Here is a 23946-nt window from a genome sequence, read left to right as displayed (position 1 = left end):
GCTGTATTCTCTTTATGTTGAATATAAGTTTGCATGACGATAGCTAATTGCAGAATATAGGTACTTGGTAGTAAACTTTATTGCTTGATTCTCATGCCCTTTACATTTAGTTACATTATAGTTGTAATAAGAATACATGTACTAGTATAGCTACAATTCCTACTTTGATTTTTTTCGCCTTTGTAAAACTCTTGACACTGACTCTAACATTTCAACACATACTCTTTTAAACCATCTGTCATCAAAATAGTCTCTGAAACTTCTCATCACCCCATTACACAACCATGCCTGGTATGTTGAAAAGTTGCATTCCCCTGTTATTGATGATACACATGAACTTTGTTCAGGGATTCGGCAGCCTCTCCGACAATGTCAAACAAAAACACCTCAAGGCCAATCCAATCTGAATGACTACATATTTACCACATACAGTACCTTCCTTTGTCATTACATGCACATGTAATTGTCATTCCAATGTGTTTCTGCACCAATGAGCAACTATGTTGGTGGGAGACGTTTTTAAAATGTTCCACCTTTCTGAACTGATTCATTTATTTTTGAAGTTCAAGAGCCATTAAATTGGATTAGCCATGCTGAAACCTGTTTGTTGTTCCTTTAGCCATAATGGATTCTTATGACCCCCATTTCACAGGAACTTAAGCAATGTTAAGTATCTTTATAGGGCCCTGGTTGTTATACAATGGGTCCTTCAGTGTTAGTGGTCAAAACAACATTTTTGTTCTACCATGGGAATATCTGAGTAAATCAGCAACTCAAGTCAAGTACTTAGATTACAGGTTGATGAAAAGTAAAGCAAAGCCCTATAAAATTTCTGAAATGCAGGGACTTCTTTTAGGTCATCTAAATGTCTGTTTTATACATTTTTACAATAAATGTGACAAAACATAATCACAAAACATAAAATACAGACGACTACAGCTTTATCAGCATTTTACAAAAAACAGGTGCACAGAAAGCTGACAGTTTCCAGAGTAGAGGAAAGAGAAACTGCAGACTATCATTTCCCATGTTCAAGTTCATTGAAAGGTAACAACAGGAAATACCCGGCTTGGGCATGTTAAATGAGTTTTCCCATAGATTTCGTACCTGATTGCTACCATACAATTTATCAGTTCTATATGCACATGCAGGTGATAATATTTTGAAGCATGCATACAGGTACATGTATAATGTACCCAAGTATTGATTTTCTTACTTCACTGTTGGTTCTTCTGAGATTTAATGTTATTCATAGTAATACTTCTTCAAGGATAGTTACAAGGCCAAACGGATCCTTGGAGATACATCATATTCAGTAGGGAGCCTCGGAATGAACTCAAATTCAGCAGGGAGCCTTGCAATGAACTTGGGACGTTTCTCAATGATACTTTTATGCAGTAATCCATGTAGACCTTGATGGTACATGTGATCTCTAACCAGAAAGTTACCTTTGAATTGGAAAACTTGAGACAAAAGTGTCAGGGACTTAGGAGACGGTGGGAATTCTGCATCAAGGGTTTTAAACTTTCTACATCTGAAGTCACAAAACACTAACCTGTGGACATTAACAGGCCTTGGCACTGCAAGAAGGGATTCCTTTATTACTCATAAAAATTTAATGGCAATGTGGATATATGCACAATCATTGTAGAAATCGCTGAAGAAATACGAAATCAGTTCTGTGTATTTGTACGTTATGTAATCATTTCCACAGGCAATTCAAGCTCAAGGAGATAAGCAAAAATTGGGAACTACTTGCATGCTCACAGCAAGAAATCAGGAAATTTGCAATTACTCTAGAGCAGATATATGGGCTGTAATATGAAACCACAGTTGGGGGTATCACTGTTACATCTGCACAGTGTTTCATCACCCGATTTCCTGGTGTGACATTAAGGCAATTTAGAGAATGAACCCCTGGAAAGAAAGATACACTACAGAAATAACTCAGACCCAATATCATTGTCATCCAAAACTGTAAATGAGAAATTGCTGGGTTTACAAAGAACAGTCAAGGGAACACAAAGATTAAATGTAAAAAAAGGCAAAAGAAATGTCCAATATTATATTAGATTCTTTGTACACTACTAGGGGGCTGAGTAATTCTGTATTGTACGACAAGTTGGTTTTAGCTGGGAACTATCATATATATATCATTTTAGATTATACCTACTAGTTTAACCTAATTTAAGTCTTAGAATCACCTGAATGGCACCTTAAAAACTCACAAGTCTTATAACAGAGCCATCATGGCTGGCCCAGTAAACTGATGCACTATATAATATTATACATACAGGAAATGTAAAGGAGATGAGAACATAGCCTTTGTATATCCCAACACGGACTCAATCTCCTACACTCAGTACTTCTTGAAAGTCTACCTTCCAGTTCAATCAACTGAGGTATTGAATGCAGAAACTCTAAGACTTCCGATATAACCTGGATGTTTTCCAACCAGCAACGTTAACACAATAACAGCTTTCCAGTTGTACCAATCTTTCTCCCATCTTGTCCAATCCCAGATGGAATCCGGAGGAATTTTGGCCAAGCGGCAGACACGCAGAACCTTTTCCAACGTACATTATAACCTGGATGCTTTTCATCCTACAACCTCTCTAGTGGCACCAATCTTCCTCTCATCTTGTTAACTCCCAGATTGGATCCTCCGGAATCTTGGCCACCAACAGTGAAACGTCTGCGAACGTAATTCTGTTCACCGAGAAGTAGCGCAAGGGCCCGCTGAGGATGGGAAAAAATTCTACGAGTAGCTGATCAGATTAGAGTGGATTTACTAGCTTACTGAGTTTCCGTCGGCTCGTTTCTGTAAACAAACAGTAGATTTTGTCTGGATGGAAGAAATAGTAAGGATGTAGGGCAGCCAAACATGTACACCTGTTACTTCAGTTCTACCACTGTTGGTCTAAACTCTTGGTCAGATAACCAGTATTGCCAGGTGCATGTATGTGTTGTGTGTACCTCCTAATGTCCCAAAGCTGTGAAATATTCTCATTTCTCAATCTGCTTTTACTGTGGGTTAAGTGTGGACCGCTTAATACTTATGGTTTATAGAGTACAGACTACATGAAGTCTTGATGACTGGTGAGATTTTACAAGCACGTACTAAGGTCATCAGGTCATCTGTGATGTTATCTGATATTTGTGATATCTTACATGAATATATCATAATTATATACAAAACTACTTTCCCTTTGATGAAGCCGTCCTCATTACCACTTCATCTTCTATTGTATCTGAACATGTTATTTTTTCTCCTCCCCAATTTTCTAGTTTAAAAGCTTGTGATTAACCAACAGACAACCCCCCCACCACAATATGGGCATCCAGGAACAATGGGGAGGACTCGCCTGTTTTCTGTTCTTTGGACACGGGTCCAAACCTTTTCATCTTTTCCGCCAGGTATTTACTGACATAAATCAGCAGCAGGTGTTAGACACCAGCAAAACAACACCTTCATTTTTGTCTCTTGCTCGTCTGTATAATTGGCATAGCTTCCCTAACGCAACCCTACAATTAGACCATTGAGAAGTTAGCTAATTATGGGTTATTACGAGTAATTACCCCGAGTCTCTCTAAGCATGCCGCCACGACTGACATATCCTGTACTGATGTTACAAACAGAAGAATGAGCGGAATTCACACGCCGTGTTCGAACGTGTCTCGCAAACACAGGCAGCCAATTTGGGTGTTTTGAGACGGACATCCAGTATTTACTTTCCTGCCCAGGTGAAAAGGCTGGGATTAAGTTGTCTATTACAAAATTGCAGCCATGTTGATACCTTCTAGCTTGTCTACATGTTTAAACTCTATCTGTGTGTAATACATGGCTAAGTCACAAACTACAGTAGACAACGTATTCCCTAGGTGGATATAAGTTTGACGTGTATTTATCCAAGAACATGAGCTTCTAGCTGCCTTTCATTTTAAAGTAATTACAAGCAAAAATTGGCCAATTAGAATGAATTAGAAGATGTTTACATTTACTGTGCCTCTGACTCAGAACTTTGGTACACTTTCCCTAAAGAACATGTAACATTAGACTTACAAGAGGTAACACCAGTACTGGTGTTTAAATTTCATTAAGAAGATATTGAAGTGCAAATTTCCATCCAAGGTCGGCGAGTAATGACCTTTAATCTGCCCAGTATACAACCAATCGCCATGATGTCACAGTCAGTGAGTGGTAGACAAAAAACGGGTGACGGTTGACTGATTTACCTGTCAATGATTTGCATACGTCTTCAAATAATTTGCATGATTGTATATGATGTAAACAAAAACAGAAAAATCCAAAAAATCCATTGGTCTCAATAGAATAGATCTACGCAGTACATTTCAGTACCTCGAACATTTGTACATGTAACTGTATAAAATACTGTATAAGGATTTTGTCAGATTTTTTACATGAAATGCTAACCCTTTATTAGCAACTAGTGTCCTTCCAATGCAATAGTAAATTGTGACTATATAATGTCCTTGGTTCTATTCAGCCTTCAGGCTGGGAGGTTTAAGACCACAATCATATGTGCATGTAAGAGAGCAGGACAGCACACACTCACAATATGTTATTAATGGTCTTTGTGACCCTCTGTACATACAGGTCACAGTGTAATCTCCCCAGGCCTCACCACAGGAACAAGTCTGCCCACAGCTGAAGGTCAGCTGATCCCTATCCTGTTCATGTCAAGGCTTCTATAAATACTAAATCTATAGAGAGCATACTAGAAAAGATGTACTAAGTCTTTGAAGCAGTTTTAAGCTTGGATGAAAGAAAGTCTTCCGTGATTTTTAAATAACAAATATGTATGGAATCATACAAAATTGTGACTTAAATATGAGACATTGTCAACATCTGTAAAAGGTGTTATATGATAATATAGTGTTATACATGTATACTTTATGGGAAAATTGAAGTAAAAAAAAAGAATACGAGTCTGACAGGAAAACAAAATAGCAAATTGAAATGACATTCATTCATGGTACTTGTCAAAGGGAAAACGCACAGAGCAAAAACAAGTTGAAAAGGTTTGTCCAGTGACATGACAACCATATTTTCTGTGATAAACTGAATGATTGCAGACCACACCAGCTGACACCTGTCTTTTACATCTTCAGTCTTAAACACCTGAGCCGATGCAAGATTATGGACTTATAAGAATACAGTAGTCAAGTTTAATGTAAGCATACATAAGTCTTGTGGGGTCGTGTGGCGCAGTCGGTAGCGCGTTCGGCTCACACCCCAGAGGTTGTGGGTTCGAACCCCACCTTGTGCCCTTGGGAAAGGCACTTTACACGACTTTCCTCACTTCACTCAGGTGTAAATGAGTACCTAGCTTCGGCTAGTGACGTCCCTCGGATAGGACGTAAACTGGAGGTCCCGTGTTTGAGGAGAGCCACACCTCAAGCACGTTAAAGATCCCACCACACCTTTCGAAAAAGAGTAGGGGCATGCCCCGGTGTGCGATGGTACAAACACTACTGTATGGAGTTGGAGATTTACTTCAAATCACCCGGATGGAGGCCTGGCGACCTCCGTCTTGTATAAGCCACATGGTGATTTACATCATTCACCCGGACGGAGGCCTGGCGAACCCCGTCTGTACCAGCCAAAATCTTGGAGAGGAGATAGGCGCCGCCAAGATTATAAGCCTACTGAAACATCATGGCGCAAGTCCAGACATGCTGCTGGCTGCCATGGTGCCCCTACGACCGCTCACGGTTATGGGACTTACATACATTACATACATACATAAGTCTTCTCATCATCTTTTATGCACCAGTATGACAAATACTTGAATGTCTGTCTGTATCGTAAGTAGGCATCTGTTCCGTCTATGTACAATAACATCTGGAAACAAAGTTATCAGCGAACAAATTTACTGGTAGTCAAACCCCAATTACTCGTTGCATCTCAACAAACTGCAAAACCTGTTTAGTGAGCTTAACTCTGTAAATTACAATGTTTCACACTTTCAGCTTTGAAGATTCTTATCTACGTTTACGAGACATCTTGGACCCGATCTTCCCTTCAGGTCTGTGCAACTTAACAGTCATACTTTCACCTTTAGGAAAGTTTAAAGTGTTGGTTGACTGCCAACTCAGTAAATTTATCATCAAGGCAACATCTTTGACAAATACAATATTTTGTACAACCACTCAACTTTTGAATATTTTGCCTTTGGGTTGGAACTTCAAAACAAGTACTTCCTGCACCTCATCATTCTAAATTATGGCATAGGTAAAAACCATCGGATAAGACTGTGCAATTTGTCATCTGGTTGTTGAAAGTAAAATAACAACGACAATGGGAAAATTTAGTGTGTGCTTTGGTAGTTCCTGAGTTTGGAGTTTTTTGGATTACATCAGATTCTAAAATTTATCCTAACTAGAAATCTTAAAGATCAAAGATCTTAAATCAAAGCTCTCCTTACAGACTGTTTGCCGACACAAAGAACATACATTGTACTGTAGACAATAGGTTAGAAATGTGGAAGAACACCTTGCAGCCTTGTGCATTGTATAATTGCCACCCTTATCTCGGCAAACCCAGATGTTCTGGGGATTTCATTTGAAAGGACAGAGGTGTGCGCAGGATTGTGGGACAGATTTGCGGGGCGATCAGCGCAGCGCTGGTATTTCTGGAGATCTGGAGCATGACAAGGATTCTGGGGAGGAGCCGGGACAGATGGTTTGGGTGTCAGGAATCAGATAATCCTGTCAGAAACACTTCTTACCAAGATAAGAATCATCTTAACGTTAGGGACAGCCTCGAAAAAAGGTCAGCCGCAGGTTCAAAAGGTAGGCAAATTCTCTGGTACAGAAATGCCAGAGGTTTTGGGCTGCATTCAAGTTACTTTCTAACTTATTAGGTCCAAGCAGATGCACAGCTTCATTTTATTCGTGTTTTATCAAGAGAACTTTATCTTGTTCAACCACAAAAAAAGCAGTACCGGTAGGAAAAAAATTACATCAAATTTTTTTATGGATCTCTGTAATACCACAGAGAAAACAAGAACGTGTAAATGTGAGACAAAAAGATAAACTATACAATATCTCAGCCTGTTGATCACTAATAGCCGAAACATGTATGTCAGTCATACAAACAGCTGCTATTTGATGCTGTCAAAAACACCTGCTCTGTATGCCCAGCAGTCCCCTTTATATCCAGTTTAATAATCCTTCTGTTACAACGCAGCAGCAAATGCATCGTTAATAGCTAGTTTTACTTTATAAGTAGACCTGCTGAATTATAGGTTGAATAATGGCAGATGGAGATGATTATGTGGTTATCTGAAAAATTTGGCCTATTATGGAAATAAATATAGCTGGCCATTAGTGCTTATACTACGAAGTCAAAGACACCCCCTGGTGACTATGACAAGAATTGCATTTACTTGCAGCTAATAACACACTGAAGTTTCAACTCAATTTGAATAATTTTTAAAAAGATGAATATAGGAATATTGCCCTTTCCCTGAGTTTCCCTGAATTCTAAGAGTGACCTGAAAAATACAGAAGCAGAGATTATTTCCACTCGTTACCTGAATATTTCTTACAAGAGATAAGCTTATACATTATTGTATTGGAAAATCTATTGTAAGATCTAGTCTAGAGAAATGTTCTTCATCACATATTTTAGAGAAAAAACTGATTACAACATTAAGTATGCTTAAGAATGTAATAAAACCAGAACAGAACAACACTACATGTACATGTACATGTTGTATTTTCATTGTGTTGGCAGAATGTGTATCGACATAACTTGCCTCCACACGTCCATCTCTTACACAAAGGACGGAGCTGGAACAAAGAGACATGCTCTAGGTCTGAGCAACAGTTGGCCCCGCTCCCTGTAATGGCAAACAGAATTAGCAACACAATATAGCCTGGAAAACAGAACCGTCTGGCCTCATCAGCCAGACAGCAGGTGTGCCATTGTGGGGGTACCACGACAGACATTTGGCCAGCTCAAACACCTTTTCATAAAGGGAAGCGGGAAGTCAAATAGTACATGGTAACATGTGGTGCAGCGCTCTGATGATCACTGTACATACATACCTCACAGCTTGATCACCCGGATCATGGTTCATTCAAAAGCCATCTGATGTTCCATGTTGTGGTCTAACTTTTGCCTTTTCAGACAAATAAAATATGTGACATTTTTACAGATGTTCCAAGTGCCTAAAATGAATGATGATACCGAAGCATAACTCCTATACATGCTAACTAATGATGGTTTACTTATCTCATTGTCTAATTTTAAATCTAATCTATTTTTTATAATCTATCTTTCAGTCAATATCTAATTTTTTGTGATATTCCAGACTAATATATCACTCGAATGAAATTGAAGCATGGTCTGTCTAACATTTTGGTTGCAATAGTGAAATACCCATCTCATTGTTGTGTTCTTTCTGTGACATTTGTTTGTTTGTTTATTATTTGCACAACAGCAACATTCACCAAGTGCCTCATAATAAATATTAATATACATGTACAGTGTATGTTCATGAATAATAAACATATGTCTTTCCAACCATCCGTTTCTGAGAAACAACGAAGTAAACATACATGTACCAATATCAAATCCCATTTGTATTGTTAAGATCATAACATATACAGTTTGTGTACAATCAAATGAATGTTGCTTTTTGACAGACAGCAATTTCTCATTAGGCAAGAGATGAAATTAGAATCTTCTGGATGAAATTATAATTAGTATTACATGTACATATGTACATAAATGTGATGTGAGAATGTGTGAAATAGTTGTAAAGAAATTATGTACAAAGCACAATTCAGTTTTATGATGTATTTTGTAATGCTTTACAAAATTGGCCAATTATAATTATGAAGATTCAGAAGATATCTTGACTACATTATACCTGCAGGCTACATCCTAATTTTGTATTTCGGAATGTCATTGATGATTGTTTATCTGTCCTCAGACATGTTAATTAGTGTCTGTTAGATAGCAACAATGATTAATGAAAGCATATATATAAGAAAAGCATCTGATTCAGTCTTCCATTTCTACTGAATTGTAAAAGAAAGTTTTGTACAGTAAATGACAGATACTGGCGCCTAATATTCCTTAACGGAATTAAAAATGCTGCTCTTGTTCTAATGTATCATTCGCAACATATATGAAGGGAGACACTTATTATCTGCAAGGCTGCTTCTGGTAAATATCATAAACATTCTGAGATGAATATTACTAATGTTTCCTAATTTCATTCAGCGCTTGTTTTATTACTTACGTCTACATGAACCTCGTAAAGTTGCTTTTGATTCCCACCAGAGTAATATAGCTGAAACCTGTGAATCTAACACAGTCTGCTGACAAGTGTGAAGGTAACATTGCTGATAACGTGAATGTTTAAACTTTGAAGTCGAACATATACTTGCGGTTTATCCCTTGTCTCTTATACTGCAGGAAGATAGCATTTTCTCATTAGGCAAGAGCTCCATCATTAGGCTGCATCTTTCACTAATTTACAAAATGGCCCTTTTTCTTACTGCACCACAGGTGGGGAAAATAAACCTGTAAACTGTAGATAATGAGATGAGCCTGCCCTGTGGCTAAAACCATTGAATGTTACAATTACATCTTTGTTCAGCTTAAAAACAGATTTGAAAGTACTACTGTTTCATCTGTTTTTCTTAAGATCTCTTTTCAAAAGCATAAATGACTTAAGATGTAGAATACAAAACTGTTAATGGCTGCTTTGTGAGATAAGAAAACCATGTGAACTAGGACTGAAGGATAATTGCATGTATGTCTCCTTAGATTTTGCTTACTGCATATTTTTAGTCACTACTAGTTCAAAATGTATTAAGAAAATCAAATGATCAGAGCATTAAGTTGAGCATTTCAAAAGGTTTCAAAAGGACGTAGAAGCAAATACAAACTGGCCAAAAACGCCATTATATTCTTCCTCCAGGCCAGAATGGAAATTCTTGTTATAATCTTTCCTAGACTAGTGTAGACTCTCATCAAGCAATTATCATATGTGGGACTCATTCCTTGGCACCAAGCACTGTCTCAAAACCTAGACAAAGCCTATCTTAAATGTTTACTCCTCTTAAAACCAATCCTAAGGCTGTATGTAACCAGGTGTTACAGCTGTTTTAAACCTCTTTATTAGGCCTGGAACACTTGCAGCGGTTTGACCAGGTCAGAGGTGATATATGGCCAGCGGCTACAAGCGGAAATTGAAGTGGCCATCGATCTAAAGGATACACGATCGAACGGCACGTTAATTTGTAGTAATAGCGGGGCTGTTAATGGTTGACACCTTATTAAATGCTAGGCAAATAAAAACCATGTGTGTCTGTAAAAGAATTGACCCAGTTTTGCATGTGTAAGGCCACACCAATTTAATTTGTTGGTTCTCGGATTTTTTCAGAAAAAATATGAAGCGACAGGGCGAAAAAAAATAAAAATAAAAACAGGTCTAGGCATCCTATTATAGGCTTAAATGCTACGAAATGAGCCATTAAGTCAACACAAAAGGCTGGGTTAAAATTTAAACATTGAATTTTGAACTTTTAATCAAACCACTGCAATGATAGATGGGAAAACTGTAACAACTAGGAAGAAAAGGACTATCCTCAACTGTTGGGGGCAAAACATGAGCATTTTTCAGTTGATTCAGAACCAGAATCATTTTTTTTTTTTTGCAAATCAGAAAAAAACGAAGAGGCGAATCCGAGAACCAACAAATTAAATTGGTGTGGCCTAATGCTGGCAGTATTCAGTTCTCCAGTCAAGAAGGGAATACGGCTGCAATAATAAAAAAAATCTACTGTTTCAAAATGTTATTTTACTGAAATCATTATCATCTTCTGGACCTACTACAATGTTAAAGCTATTACACATACTATTATCTAATGCAGAACCAAAAGATCTAGTGCATCAATGGTTCTTAGAGAGTAATAAAGTAGAAAAGTTCAGGATTTGGTCCAAGCATGAAAAGCAAGCACACTGTAGACACAGGGCTTTCTGGTGAGTTCTAGTTCTTCATCCCAACTATCACAGTATCAGTCTTGGCCTTCTGTGTATGCTTCAAGTACTTTCCATCAAGAGGCATGCACCATCATGGCTTTTTCTTTTTATTACCATACTGAATGTCAAGAAGTTGTTTTGAAGATAGTACCAGGAGAGATTTATTGTCTTCGTCAGAAGGACTATGAAATTGTCTCGCCGGAGTGTGGGGAACTGCGGATTTTGCGTTATAACTCTGGAAGGCATGATTCGACGTCCATAATTTTTGGCAGGCAGATTACCGCTGTTGAGGCCAAAGTCAAGTACAAGTTTCGGCTTCGTGGGGGGTCCGTGCGTCACGTTAGTGCACCTTTTGTGTTTGTGGCTTGTTAGCAAAATAACTCAAGTATTTGTAAAATGTTGATTATAATTCTTGGTGTGGTGCTTACTATTGTCAGGACCAAGGTTAAGTTCGTTACTGAGCTTCGTGGGGGGTTTCGTTGTGACTACAGGGGGCATTTTGTTAATTTTTCTTGTGAGCAGGATAACTTTTGTATGTGTGGATGGAAGTTAATGAAATTTGATAGGCATGTTACTGTAATGGTCTCCAAGATTGAGTTCAAAGATGAGAGTCGTGGACGTCGTTATGTCCCCGTAATAGGACCTTTTGTGTTTAGAAATCCCCACCTACATCTGCTTGGAGACAGCCGACAGCTGGATATAGCCGGGGAACCCCATAATGGGATGGGATCAAATGACGTTACATTGAGGGATCGTACTATAACTTCAGCAGGGGAGGATAGGTTGGACATATGTCAGGTTATTTTCTACGGCCACACCAAGTAATTGCTATGGATGACGTCCACTAGAGACCTTAAATCTAATTACCTTAAATTTAAGGCAAGCGCGCAGTAAAAACACGAAGGGCCGAAAAATGAGATGCCTAGATTTGGAATATACTAACTGTAGAAGTACAAATGTTAGGACACAAAGAACACAAGTCTTCTATTTGTCATAAAGACAAATTAACAAAACAGCAGCCAGTAGTCACCCTGTTCTGATTCTTTCCTTTATAACATCTTCTCTTATTATATTTTGCGGCGCTGTCGTGACACTTTCAACACAGTAAGAATTTCTTGAACGTTTTTTTTTCCAGTAACAGTCCAAACTCAAATAACGTAGGGGGGGGGGGGCTAACACGGGTGACGACGCATCTGTATAATCTGCGGCAAACCGTTTCAGGGTGTTCTGTACCATAAAAATAGTACAGAGATTCTTTTGTTCTTTAGACCAAATTGATTATTAAAAAGAGTGAAGAATACGCATGTTAATTTCTCTAGAACGATGTACCTCTGACGAAGACATGAGATCTCCGACCTCTAGTTTAGAAAGTGGTACGCCTTCTGGCGATGGTAATACCATGATGGCTTCCACAGAATCAGCAACCTTTCCTGTACCTCCCAAAAAGATGTCATCTCCAGGAATAAGCCAGGCCGAGGATTTCCTTAATTGCTTAAGGCCCTGCTGTTTTCTCCGTATGGACATTCTCCAACAACATTAGTGCACCTGTAGGTCGGAAAGACTTCCATCAAGACTTCTTGATTGTACGGGCTGGAAGGATCCCCGAAGATGCATGAGTTTTCTTGTAATTCCTGGGTCTCCTAGTCCTAATCCTCAAGAACAAAGGGAGATTGCTTACGGAGAAAGCAAATGCTCTCGCACAGGAAGTGGAGACTTTTCTCAAACAGTTCTAGAATACTGATAAATGTGGGGTGGGGCTTTGAAGATTTGATTGAAACTGATCAGGGAAAGGAGGGAACATGTCTACAAGACATCCAGGATGGTGGAGTAGGAGATAGCAGTCTTTCTTAGGCTGCTGCCTAACTATACTGTACATGTAAGTGTAACCTCTGATACAGGCTGTTTGCCTAACTGGGCAATAACCTTATCCCTGTTGCCTAACTTTGGAACCAGTGCAAACTTGATGTCAAAAGGCAATCCTAGCAGGAAGAAGGTTGCAGCAGTCCATTGTAAGACTCAAAATTTTATTTTTTCATTCCTCATTTCACAATGTAGCATCTCAATTTCAGAGATCTGAGATTTAAATACGACATGTATATGTGCATTTGTACTTCTGACTTCAAAATTGAAAAGCAAGGAAGGGCATTTGAAACATTAAATTATTACAGGGCTGTTCTAGATAACTTGGACAAAGTAAAATAATGTATAAGAATGGAAGTTGCTTTTGTTGAAGTACTCACCATGTACAGAAGTATGAGGCACAGGACCACCTCCACATAGTTCAAGCTAGATGGAAAGAAAAGGGGTTAAAGACAAAAAACTTCAGTTAGTCAGAGAAGAGGGCAGAGCACTTAACTTACATGGTTATAATAGTACACGGCTGAAGCTAAATAATCATTGTAGTAAAGTGAAAAATTTAGGGATAAAGGTAAGAGAAAAAAGGTAAAGCAGCTTGCAGGAAGTTGGCTGTACTGACATCCAAGCTTCTTCCTTCATGAAGTGACTGTCTACTACACTCATCATGAGCATGATCTGTAGAAAACTGAGAGGGATGGTGTAGATTTGATTGCTTAGACTGGAAGTGATAGAAAGACAATTGCAGCAGAGTTAAGAAAATTACAGAATAAGAATTAGACACATCATCAACTCTCAGGGTGCACGCACAAGTATAGAAATGTACTTAAGTCTTATTTTCTGAGTCTAAATCTTCATTTTGCAAGCTATTTGATACACAGAATTACTTTTCATATCAAAACCACTGTTTAAGTTGCAACTGACCGTGTCGAAGTTCCACATTTTCTTCTTCTGTAATTCCAGTTTTGTGTCAAACTTCAATTTTTACACAAGGAATAATTAATGTTACTCAATCTGATAAGAATTCAATCTGATGATGATGTGATACTCACAGAGAAACGGCCATCACAAAGCTGTCTGTCATGTCCTTGTACCTCATGTCAACATCAATGTACAGGCTGTCTGTGGAGGAAATAGTTTCGTAATGGTACATGCAGTCCTGTGCTAGCCTGGACACCATCCTGGTTAGTTTACATCCACTCCCACAGTCGGCGTCGTGGCAACTGTGCGAGTGGACATAAACCTACCAGGAATCTTATATCTATTTTTCATTTCATTGTTATGACAGTTCCCCAGATATAATTATTGTCTTCCTCGCAAATAATCACCATTGGTACTAGTACCTCCTAATGTGTCAAGAGCGACCTCTAGCAACCCTTGTTCGTATCACAGTTAATGTAGTGAACACAACCCCAGGGATCACACTAGTTCTTCGGTAACAGCTTCATTAGTTTTGTAGGGTTCATTAGGTTTACGCTAACCCTAATCTAGGGTTATCTAACCCTAATCTAGGGTTACCTAACCCTACATAGGGTTACGATAACGGCTAACCCTACTTTAGAGTAACGCTAAGCCTAAATTAGGGTTAGGGTCAGGTAACCCTAAATTAGAGTTAGCATAACCCTAAAGTAGGGTTAGGGTAACGCTAAATTAGGGTTAGGTGACCCTAAATTTAACGTTAATCTGATTAATTTTAATTGTAGAGTCTAAGCATGTACAAAATCAGGATTCTGGAAGACAGAATTGGCTGAGGGCTAGAGAAGGGTAAGAAAGATATTGAAAGGGCAGAGAAACAAAACAGAGTGATATTGGATGTTATTAGAGTAGGTGAGATGTGTATGGAAAGCAAGGGCAGATATGTATAGGATATATGTTCACGTACCAGAGCACATAGTGTAGTGGTGTAAAAATTATGTATGCTTTGGGTGCCCGTATGCTAATGAGCAAGGCTAGCACATACGGCCCAAAACAAAGTTCTTCGGAGTGGGGGTGGGGGGGTTCTTTGAGGTATTCAACAGCTGATTTTAGCCTGCACTCATTGTAAATTTCACTCCTTGACTATCCTTTTTAAAAACCTCACCCTTCGTCCTCTCACTTTCGAGCTGCACTTTGATAATTTTTCAGATTTTCGGGAGTCATTTTCCCAAACTGTCCCAACTCACATGGTTTCCAGTACAGGTCCAGGGCACCTCCTGGGAACGTATGCGGCCGTAGCCAGATGAAAGAGGCGTCCCACGTCTGTATGACCGCCGTACTGACCAGCCAAGCCTTCACCCATCCTGGAAGGGGAGTCTTTTCGTCTGCCATAGCGCTTCTTGTGCCGAGCAAAGGTCGGGAGAGTTTCGCTGTGTTGGTAACTGATTATGAAAGTCCCGCCGCGCAAGGCATTGTGGGGGACACACCACATCCTCAAGTGTCAAAAACGACCTCTACCAACATCGCAGTAAAACGTCAACACGGAACAGACCATTCACGTAATTGTTATAACCTAGACTTTGATACACCCTGTGCTAACTTGTCATATATAAAATGTAACATAATGTATAAAAGATGCTAGGTTTAAGGGATTATAATATCCGAGACGCATGCTTCCAAACAGGCACTAGGAATAGGGACATTTATCGACGAAGGGGCTCCCGTGATACGGTGTCCAAACAAAATACTAGTATTATAAAGCCGGATAGCACGTAACTAGCCCACGGTAATCTTCACAGACACGATTACTTTCAGAAATCCCATATTATCTGTTCACCCAGATGAGGCGGTGATCATTTAATCGACTTTTCTCGGTGTGACAACAACATATAAAACACATAACATTCTCCATACCGAAGCGAATCTGAGTCAGAAATCAATAAATTTGCGTCAGTTTCGATCATCCGAAAATCTCCAGTCATTTCCTGTAGCCGAGGATGGCTTGAAAAATCTAAGAGGATTGTCATTTCGAGGGTAACGTTAAGGCCAACAAGTAATAAAATCTGTGTCTTAGACAATATCTCGGCAAAACACTCCGGTCAGTGCAGTGTGCCCTAGCCAATAACCTAACGTGCGCGGGGCTGTCATTGTGCCCTAATTGACTCATAGTGCGCAGAGGACGAACAGAAAGCCTCCGAAGACAGGCTCTCTCCGACCAATCCGCTATTTCGTCTCTCCACTTGCCAACAAAATGGACGCTCGTCAGAGACTAACACGGCGACTGCCTCCTCTGCCGTCTTCTCTGGGAAACAAAGGTAAGGTTGTCAATATAATTATTCCTTTGCTTTCTTTCTGAATCATTACATGGGAAGCGAGTAATCTACACGAAAGTAAATGGATAGAAAGTGTACTCAGTGTTCCGGTAACTCGATATCGACGTCGGTGTTGCTTTGAAGCACAATGTAGGTTTTTTTAGCTTGCGTATTTTCCTGTTTTAGGGGAACGCACTAACTCTAACTTAGGATAACATCTGCATCATCTATTCCTTCGTATTTAGGCATGCCTACACCAATATTTTGTTATCCAAGGAGGTTAAAAATCAACCCCCTTGTTGTTATCCATGTAAAAATGATCGAAAACTTGAAAAGCTGCGTATGGCGTCTATTCCAGAGACTGACGTCACAATAGGCGATTTTTCTATTTATGATTCCATAGAAGCCGGCGATTTGTGAGATGTGGAAAAAAACGTTCTACAACGTGTTTCTTGCCCGTTTGCCCTGGTTACGTTTTAGTGTTGGAGCTGTAACAAACGTAGCACCCGTTTAGGTCCTTTTCCTCTGAAAATGTTACTAATCTAAGACCGATGAAACGAAAAATAGACGTTGACCCGACGAAACATTATCATGTCCATAATGCGTAGCAAAGTAAACATTTTTATAGTCAGTCTTCCCTCAAACCCTAAAGCTTTGTCATCGGGAAAAGCCTCATGTAAACAACAATCTACTTCAATAAAAACGTTGTATAAGAGAGGATTCTGATTAAGTAAACCAACGTTTTAACGTTTATCAGACGCCCAGACGGAATCTGAGAGTCAGACGCCGTCCACTCTCTACAGACGAACTCTTCGTAAAGTCGTCATCAAGAAACCCTCACCGTGGTCATGTTTGTTCCCAAACATCGCAGCTCGCAGAGAGCAGGTAACACTTTCTTTTTCTTTCTGTTGCTTTTCCGTTATGAATATTTCAGCTTAGTTTTCATTATGTGTGTATTGAGTGGTGAGAAACGCACCAGATGGCATTTTACAGTGTAAAGAAGATTTTAGTGAAGGGGAAAGGGCGGTTTTATGATCGGTGTGTACTCTTTGGAAACTAAAAGACAACACAGGTTGGCATTAATGATAATCGAAAGCCATTTATGCTGCCATCTTTTCAATGCTGCTGAAAGAAGAGCAAATAGGATGACGTTACGGACTCCCTAACAAATGACCGCCCATTTTGATTTATATTTGTCAAATATGGGGAAATAGGGGCTTCTCGCCATCAATATTTTTAGTTGGAGAGTAATTCTTATATACTGTATACTTTATTAGAATATAAACATTTAGAGTTTGGGAAGGTAGCCGGCCTGTCGAAGCCGCTGTCAGCAGTAAACATGTAACGTTAGCGTACTTATTTTGTCTTGCATTGTAGCTTTGGTACAGGATGAAGTCGGAGCCTCGCGGTCTTGCCTTCATCCTCAACAACAAGCACTTCGACACGATGAAGGTCCGGCACGGCTCCGACTGTGACTCCCGCAACATGGAGCATCTCCTCCGGGCGCTCAGGTTCAACACCGAGGTGCACAGGGACCTGACGGCTGAGGTGAGCACGGCATTTCTGTGCGGTAAATGTCGTCTGCGGTTTTTAAAACATCGTCTCCATGACAGAATATTTCCGTTAACATTCGAACCCGTTCAGTTCTAAGAACCTGTTTTGCGCTGATGTGCACACATTCGAACGCATTCAGCGCATTCGAATGTTCAGTGTATCTGTATCTGTAACACACCAGCATCGCAGCATCGAGCGAATTATAACAGCCTTCGCACATCTAACTTTCCAGCTATCTAGCGATGATGTCCCAACTGTACTTGTAACGTTAACGTTACATGCTGATGGAAAATAATCTTCCTTGACATCGTTAAGAAGTTTTGTAGTCTACGAAAGTTCGCACTCGTACGCTGTATGGATCAGTGAACAACTGAATTCGATGTTGTTCTCAGGAAATTATGTCCGAGCTGAGGAAGTTTTCTCTCCGGAACCACTCGGACTACGACTGCTGCGCAGTGGTCCTCCTCAGTCACGGAAACGCCGAGGCCATCTTCGGAACAGACGGAAAACCCGTCAGCTACAGCGCCATCCTCCAGCCTTTCGACGGGCAGCACTGCAAGGCACTCATCAACAAACCAAAACTCTTCTTCGTGGAAGCATGCAGAGGAGGTGAATTGTAGTATTATTGTGCAAAGTTCATGAAGTTAGCCGGTTCCCTCTATCCAATTTTATAACTTCTTTTGTCGGCATAGTGTGACTAGTTCTTCCTAGGGCATGCGAAAAATGTGATCCAGAAATTCTATAACGCAATGCCAAGAACGTTTAATTCATTACGAGTTATTTGAAGAAATGATTGACCATTTCTTTCAGACATGACAGACAGAGGGGCAGATGAATTTCCCCTCCTGCTGCCGTTCAGCTACCAGGTCACGGAAGCAAACAGGCAGAGGAACTACTTTGTGCCATGTGACATGCCCAACATCTGTGACATCTACCTCGCCTTCTCCACCGTTCCAGGTAAAGAGACCACAATTTGTCACTTATAAGAAAATGCTGTTTGAATCTGTCAGTATTCCCTGTCCTTGGTGCTGAAAGATGTGTAGAGAAACGCGGTCTGATCGCAACTAGCTTGGATCAACTTTTCACTGAAAGGCTGTTTTAGTCTGTCAGCATGTCCTGTCCTTGGTGCTGAAAGTTGTGTATGGTAACATGGTATATGATCTCGGGTCATTTTGTCATTGAAAGGCCTTCCACACGCAGCTTTAAATCCTTTTCTAAAAGAATGCCTCAACAACATGGAGTCATTCTTGTTACAACCGGTTATCATTGGCTAAACCAGGTGTGTAGAATATGTCCTTAACAGTGAAACAGATGCACTGCCTACTCAACAAAATGGTTCAATTGAAAACGAATGAATGCTATGAGCTTTGGATGACACTGACCATGGGTGCCGTCCAGTGTAGGTTACACATCATGGCGGAACTCCCAGCGTGGCAGCTGGTTTGTCCAATCACTGATCGACGTTTTCTCAGAGCACGCAGCAAGAGAGGACCTGTGCTCACTTATGACAAGAGTAAGTTTGAAGGGATAGTTTGATATTTTACTTAAAATATATCATCATTTTGTTTCAGTTGCTTTGTTTCATTTTTCGTTAGGTAGACATAAAAATCAAAAGGACGAGGATATATCAGATTGAAGTCTTTCCTGTCATTTGCAGGTGAATCAAAAGGTGGCGCTGTCCTTCGAATCACAAGGTGGAAAGCTCACCAAGAGGAAACAGGTGCCCGCGCCAGTAAACATGATGACGAAGAAACTTTACTTCTTCCCTGAGTATGCCAGGTAGAAGATGTAGGATAGTAGTTTTGTTCTGCAAAAACATGCCAAGTTCCTGCGAAATGCTTGGAGGCGCACAATTCTTTGAGGCAGAAGTCAGTATACTATAACATGGAGGCAAGTTGGAACCAAAAAGACTGCTCTATTTGAGACATTTCTTGAAAAACTACCTCTCAGTGACAAGATTTTTTGCATCATGTTTTCAATGCCACGTCACCACCATTAACGTGGTGATTGTGTAGATGGCAATCTACATCAGATAATCATCTGAATCCTCTATCATGATCCTACTTGTGTGAATAATTATCAATAAACGTCATTCTTCTGATACTGTTGGCTTCTATTATTACTCATTATCTACATCACGTAAAACACTCGTGAAATGCTTAAAAAATGATTTGAAGAATGCTAAGCTGCCCTCATCCAAATCTGGTGGAAATGTTCTTGAGAAGTTGAAGGCCAGGCTCTAGAGCTTATATTGGGTGTTAAGTATCCGGCTAGAAGGAACCGCTTTCACGTAGAAGAAGAGTTCCTAAACCATCACAAAATAAAACATGGTAATGTTAGCTATAGCGATATGTGCGATTTAGGTTTGGGTGTAGGTGGGCGGGATGAAACCTTTCCTTTCTCTCACGGCTTCCTGTCCACCTGCAGATGAACGGTTTTGCTAGTTTTCCCGCGATAGTTGACCGCCGTGCAGACGTAGTCCCCGATGTCTCCCACAGTGGCATGCTGGATGGACAGCGTGCCGCTATTCTCTATGTCGATCACTTCCATTCTCGGGAACCCCCAACCCACCGCCAACATGTCACCACCAGGTGTAGTCCAGAATATTTCCGCCAGGGGGCAGCCAGTCACGCGACAGTTGAGCATAGCGCTTTGTCCCTCCTGGATGTGGTCATCGCTGCCGCTGGTGTCTATGGACGGAGCCTGCTCATGTTCACAGTCACATGTCAGCTCGCTCAGCGGTATGTCTGACAGATATTTACCGCTCAACTTTGGCGGGCTGGCGCAAACGACGTCCACGTAGGGATAGGAATGTGGTTGCCTACTCTGAACCCATGCGGCTAAATCTTTCAGCTGACAGTCACACTTAAAGGGACAGCCGTCAATAGCTAGGCTCAGCAACTTTGGAAGTCCCTCTGCTATTTTACCAGGGAGGAAATGGAGCAGATTTCCCTGGTCGAGCATGACTTCGGTCAGATTTGAAAACGACGACGGCGAAAACGCGACCTCCTCTATAATCCGTATTCTGTTGCCTGCGAAGTTGAGAAAGGTGGCGGACGTGACCCCTGAGAACGAGTCTGGTCCCAGATATACGATATTGTTCTGGTACAAGGCGGGGAAGTAAAGTGAGGAGGGCCCTGAGAAAGCGGGAACCACGTGAGCGACATTGGTGAAGTTGTTTCCTCCCATATCCAGGAACGTCATTTTTTCAAACCCGTCGAATGACTTGGGTTGCAGTCTGCTCAGACGGTTGTAGGAAAGATCCAGGCTGTACAGCTGTTTCATACCGGTAAACAGGCCTGGCGGGACCTCCGTTAGTTCGTTGTGGGATAAGTACAAGAAACTCAGAGTTGATGTACAGGCAAAAACGTCGATAGGTAGAGTTGAAATGTTGTTGTGGCTCAGGGAGATTTTGTCTAAAGCGTCAGAGCCACAGAGTGCTTTCGGATCTAGGGTTCCCGCTCTTCGGATGCTTGTGATGTTGTTAAGATTCAAAGTGGACAACCTGAAAGGAAGAAGAGTTAGAAATGAGTCTACGTCATAATGATGACCATGCAGTCATAAAGATCGCCGTTTTGGTGAATCCGGAACCACGTCACTGCACAAAATTCATTACTTACGCACACCTTGATAAAGGTTTCGTTTCTTCGCTCACGCGTACCTTTACACATGCATTAAGGTGTGCTTAAAGATATAATTTCGTGCACTGTATACAGTTGTACTCACCTTCTCAAGGCCGAGAACTGCCCTGCATGTAGATCTTCCTCAATAGGATTGTTGCTAAGCGTGAGGGTTTGAAGTTGCTTCCCGGCGTCCGCCATCATGGTTGGAAAGCTGCCGAGGAGGTTGTCTCCAAGGTCAAGTTCTATGAGAGAACTGAGCCCAGCTAGCGTCATCTCAGGGATAAGATTGTTGGCCAGATGGAGATATTGAAGAGCATCAAACTCAACAAAGGCCCCACTTTCAAGAACGCTGATTTTGTTGTTGGAAATGTCGAGAGAGTTGAGTACGGGAAGTCGTGTGAAAGTGTCATTGTGGATATTTGTGATGTAATTATTCGACAGGGTGATCGTTTCTAACTTTGGATGGTTCTGAAACAAACCGTCGATTTTCGTGATTTTGTTGTTAACAAAAGATACACTTATCAAGTCTTTGAGTCCAGAAAATATGCCACTTTCGACATTTCTGATGTTACTATTAAAACTGCAGTCTAAATATTGTAACTTCGGAATCCCCGAAAGGGCAGAGATAGTGAGCGACTCAAGCCTGTTGTTGTGTAGTTCTAAGGTGGTCAAATTGTGCAGACCAACAAGACTTCCAGGCTCAAGATACGAGATGTTGTTCCACGAAAGGTCGATGAACTGTAGGGTGGAGTGGTTTGTGAAGACCCCGACTGGAACCGTGACCAGGTGGTTGTGATTCCCGTCAAACCTGGTCAGCTGGTCCAACCCGCGAAGCATGCCGGGACGGAACATGGGGATGGAGTTGTTGAAGATGAGGAGTTCCGTGATCGTCGGCAGGTTGTCGAAGGTCCCGACTTCCACCGCGGTCAGGTTCAGGTTCCACCAGATCTGCAGCCGTTTCAAGTCCGGGAGATCCACGAAGTCACCTTTGCGAAGCATCTTTATTGGTGTGAAACCTGCAAAGAAATTGAGTATCTCATTAGACATTACCTGGATGTCTAAACTTCATCGACGAATTTTGAGCTTCAAAAAAAGTACACACTAGTCTACTGCACTGTTAGTTTTTATCAAAGCCAAAAGATGTCACCAAAAAGCTAACACTTGCATCCCTGGAACAAACTTCGAAACTGATTGAATCAATAAAAGATTTACAAAATGCCCTAGCATGAAACCAGGCCCTAGACTGACGTAAATAGATGTTTCTAGAAAAGCAAGCAAAGGTGTCGAAATCTTTCGGTGGGTATATGAAAGAATGCTTATGCGCTCACCTATGACAAGAACAGTCGTGTTCTTCGGTACGTCCCGTGGTACTGCGGTGATGTTTGGTCCCTGGCAGGTGACAGAGTACTCGTGCTGACCACCGGAGCGGCAGTCGCAGTACTTCGGGCACCCCGTGGTCCCGGACAGGACCGCCAGCAAAACACCCAGGACGAGAATGTACCTCTCTGCCATTGTGTCCAATTTAAGTATCTGATAGAATAAGTTAAAAAAAACACACACAAATCAATCGTGAGGAGAGCCGTCTTGTCACCATTGCATATCATCTCAATGCGTTTGACGATGTATTTTGAAGCATACGGAACTCGAACAGTATACTACTCTGAGGCGTTTGTTTGTCGCACAGTTATTTCATATACTGTATCACATGCGTACACTAACAATGACCAAGGTTCAGGCGTACAAAACGCAAGTTCAGAAAGAGCATATGCTACATTTAGGAAAAAAAAAGAGTGCAAAAACTGGCCAGTGTTCAAAAAAGGTAATATCTTCACCTGCGTGTGCCACTACTTCCGCAGCGAACTGAACTTTGACCGATGTTTGCTGAGTTGTAAACAGGTGCATGACGACCACGCGACCAAGGGTTATTAGGGGTCAGTAGAGGGCGACGACCCAAGTGGCCATAGACGTGCTGACGGTCTTTATTTTTGAATCGCCGAAAATAAAGAATGGACGAACGAACGAACGATTAAAACTGACCAATGTCATCGTGAAAGAAACAAGCAACGTTCTCCTGCCTTAATCAACAGGTTCGGCTATCACTACCAATTTTATTTGGGGTTAAACAGTGTTTGGGGGTTACTCACCCCAAGAACAAGGGTACTGCACTCTTGCATTGTTTCTATGTAAATATGGTGGTGTAAAACCAATTTCACACCCAAGTCATAAAAGAGAAAGATGGGGTGAAAAACGGGTTAAACAGGTATGTGTGAAACGCTTCCTTGCCGCCTGGGTCATGGGCGGGTGCGTAAATCGGCTCCCAGGGTGCTAGTCATTCTGTGGGCCTGTAGATTGTATTGTACTAGGCCAATAATATCCTTGACTAGACTTTTAAGTATAGTTACATATACAGTTCCTTCGACTGAATGTATCAAAAGCGACCCTATTAATTGCTGTCGGTACTGCAACCGTGTCGCGTCGCTTTTACCATTACTGTATACCTGGTTATTTTCGTCACCAATACTAGTAATCAAAATTCAAATTCAACATCATACATGGGTCACGGTCTTTCCTTTTATTTACTTGAAATGCAGTGACAGTATACACCCACCACCGGTCTATCGGTTGACAGTCAAATTCAATCCCAACATTTCATAAATATACA

At 40.9% G+C, this 23946-nt stretch overlaps 3 protein-coding genes across 3 annotated transcripts in view; 1 reads left to right on the top strand and 2 right to left on the bottom strand.

The window, feature by feature from the left end:
* Window positions 1-15281, bottom strand: part of LOC109468014 (emopamil-binding protein-like) — a 63765-nt gene extending 48484 nt beyond the window's left edge. The window contains exons 1-3 of the mRNA XM_019766217.1: window positions 15043-15281; window positions 13933-14002; window positions 13267-13312 (exon numbers count right to left, since the gene is read on the bottom strand). Coding sequence (XP_019621776.1) covers window positions 13267-13312; window positions 13933-14002; window positions 15043-15187 — 261 coding nt within the window. The 5' untranslated portion in view covers window positions 15188-15281. The remainder of the gene's footprint in view (window positions 1-13266; window positions 13313-13932; window positions 14003-15042) is intronic.
* A 38-nt stretch (window positions 15282-15319) lies between these two features.
* On the top strand, window positions 15320-19953 carry LOC109468013 (caspase-3-like). The gene is made up of 7 exons (XM_019766216.1): window positions 15320-16110; window positions 16865-16992; window positions 17485-17655; window positions 18054-18270; window positions 18472-18618; window positions 19065-19174; window positions 19319-19953. The coding sequence occupies exons 1-7, from the start codon at window positions 16047-16049 to the stop codon at window positions 19442-19444; spliced, it is 963 nt and encodes a 320-aa protein (XP_019621775.1). The 5' UTR covers window positions 15320-16046; the 3' UTR covers window positions 19445-19953.
* A 44-nt stretch (window positions 19954-19997) lies between these two features.
* LOC109467790 (slit homolog 2 protein-like) lies at window positions 19998-22811 on the bottom strand. The gene is made up of 2 exons (XM_019765840.1): window positions 22607-22811; window positions 19998-21194 (listed from the first exon to the last, which is right to left on the bottom strand). Exons 1-2 carry the CDS (start codon window positions 22794-22796, stop codon window positions 20065-20067), a joined length of 1320 nt encoding a protein of 439 aa, XP_019621399.1. The 5' UTR covers window positions 22797-22811; the 3' UTR covers window positions 19998-20064.
* Between the last annotated feature and the right edge of the window lie 1135 nt (window positions 22812-23946).

Source organism: Branchiostoma belcheri, unplaced genomic scaffold, assembly GCF_001625305.1.
Source record: "Branchiostoma belcheri isolate BF01 breed outbred unplaced genomic scaffold, Haploidv18h27 scaffold19, whole genome shotgun sequence".
In the NCBI taxonomy this organism is placed as follows: Eukaryota; Metazoa; Chordata; class Leptocardii; order Amphioxiformes; family Branchiostomatidae; genus Branchiostoma; species Branchiostoma belcheri.
Note: the sequence above shows the minus strand (reverse complement) of the source record. Positions and strands in the feature narration are given on the sequence as shown.

Coding starts and splice junctions, on each gene's coding strand:
- LOC109468013 (XM_019766216.1), top strand. CDS start 16,047: ATGGACGCTCGTCAGAGACTAACACGGCGACTGCCTCCTCTGCCGTCT. Junction 17,656..18,053: donor ACAGGGACCTGACGGCTGAG/GTGAGCACGGCA, acceptor TGTTGTTCTCAG/GAAATTATGTCCGAGCTGAG. Junction 18,271..18,471: donor CGTGGAAGCATGCAGAGGAG/GTGAATTGTAGT, acceptor CATTTCTTTCAG/ACATGACAGACAGAGGGGCA.
- LOC109467790 (XM_019765840.1), bottom strand. CDS start 22,796: ATGGCAGAGAGGTACATTCTCGTCCTGGGTGTTTTGCTGGCGGTCCTG. Junction 21,195..22,606: donor TGTTCTTGTCATAGGTGAGC/GCATAAGCATTC, acceptor ATTATGACGTAG/ACTCATTTCTAACTCTTCTT.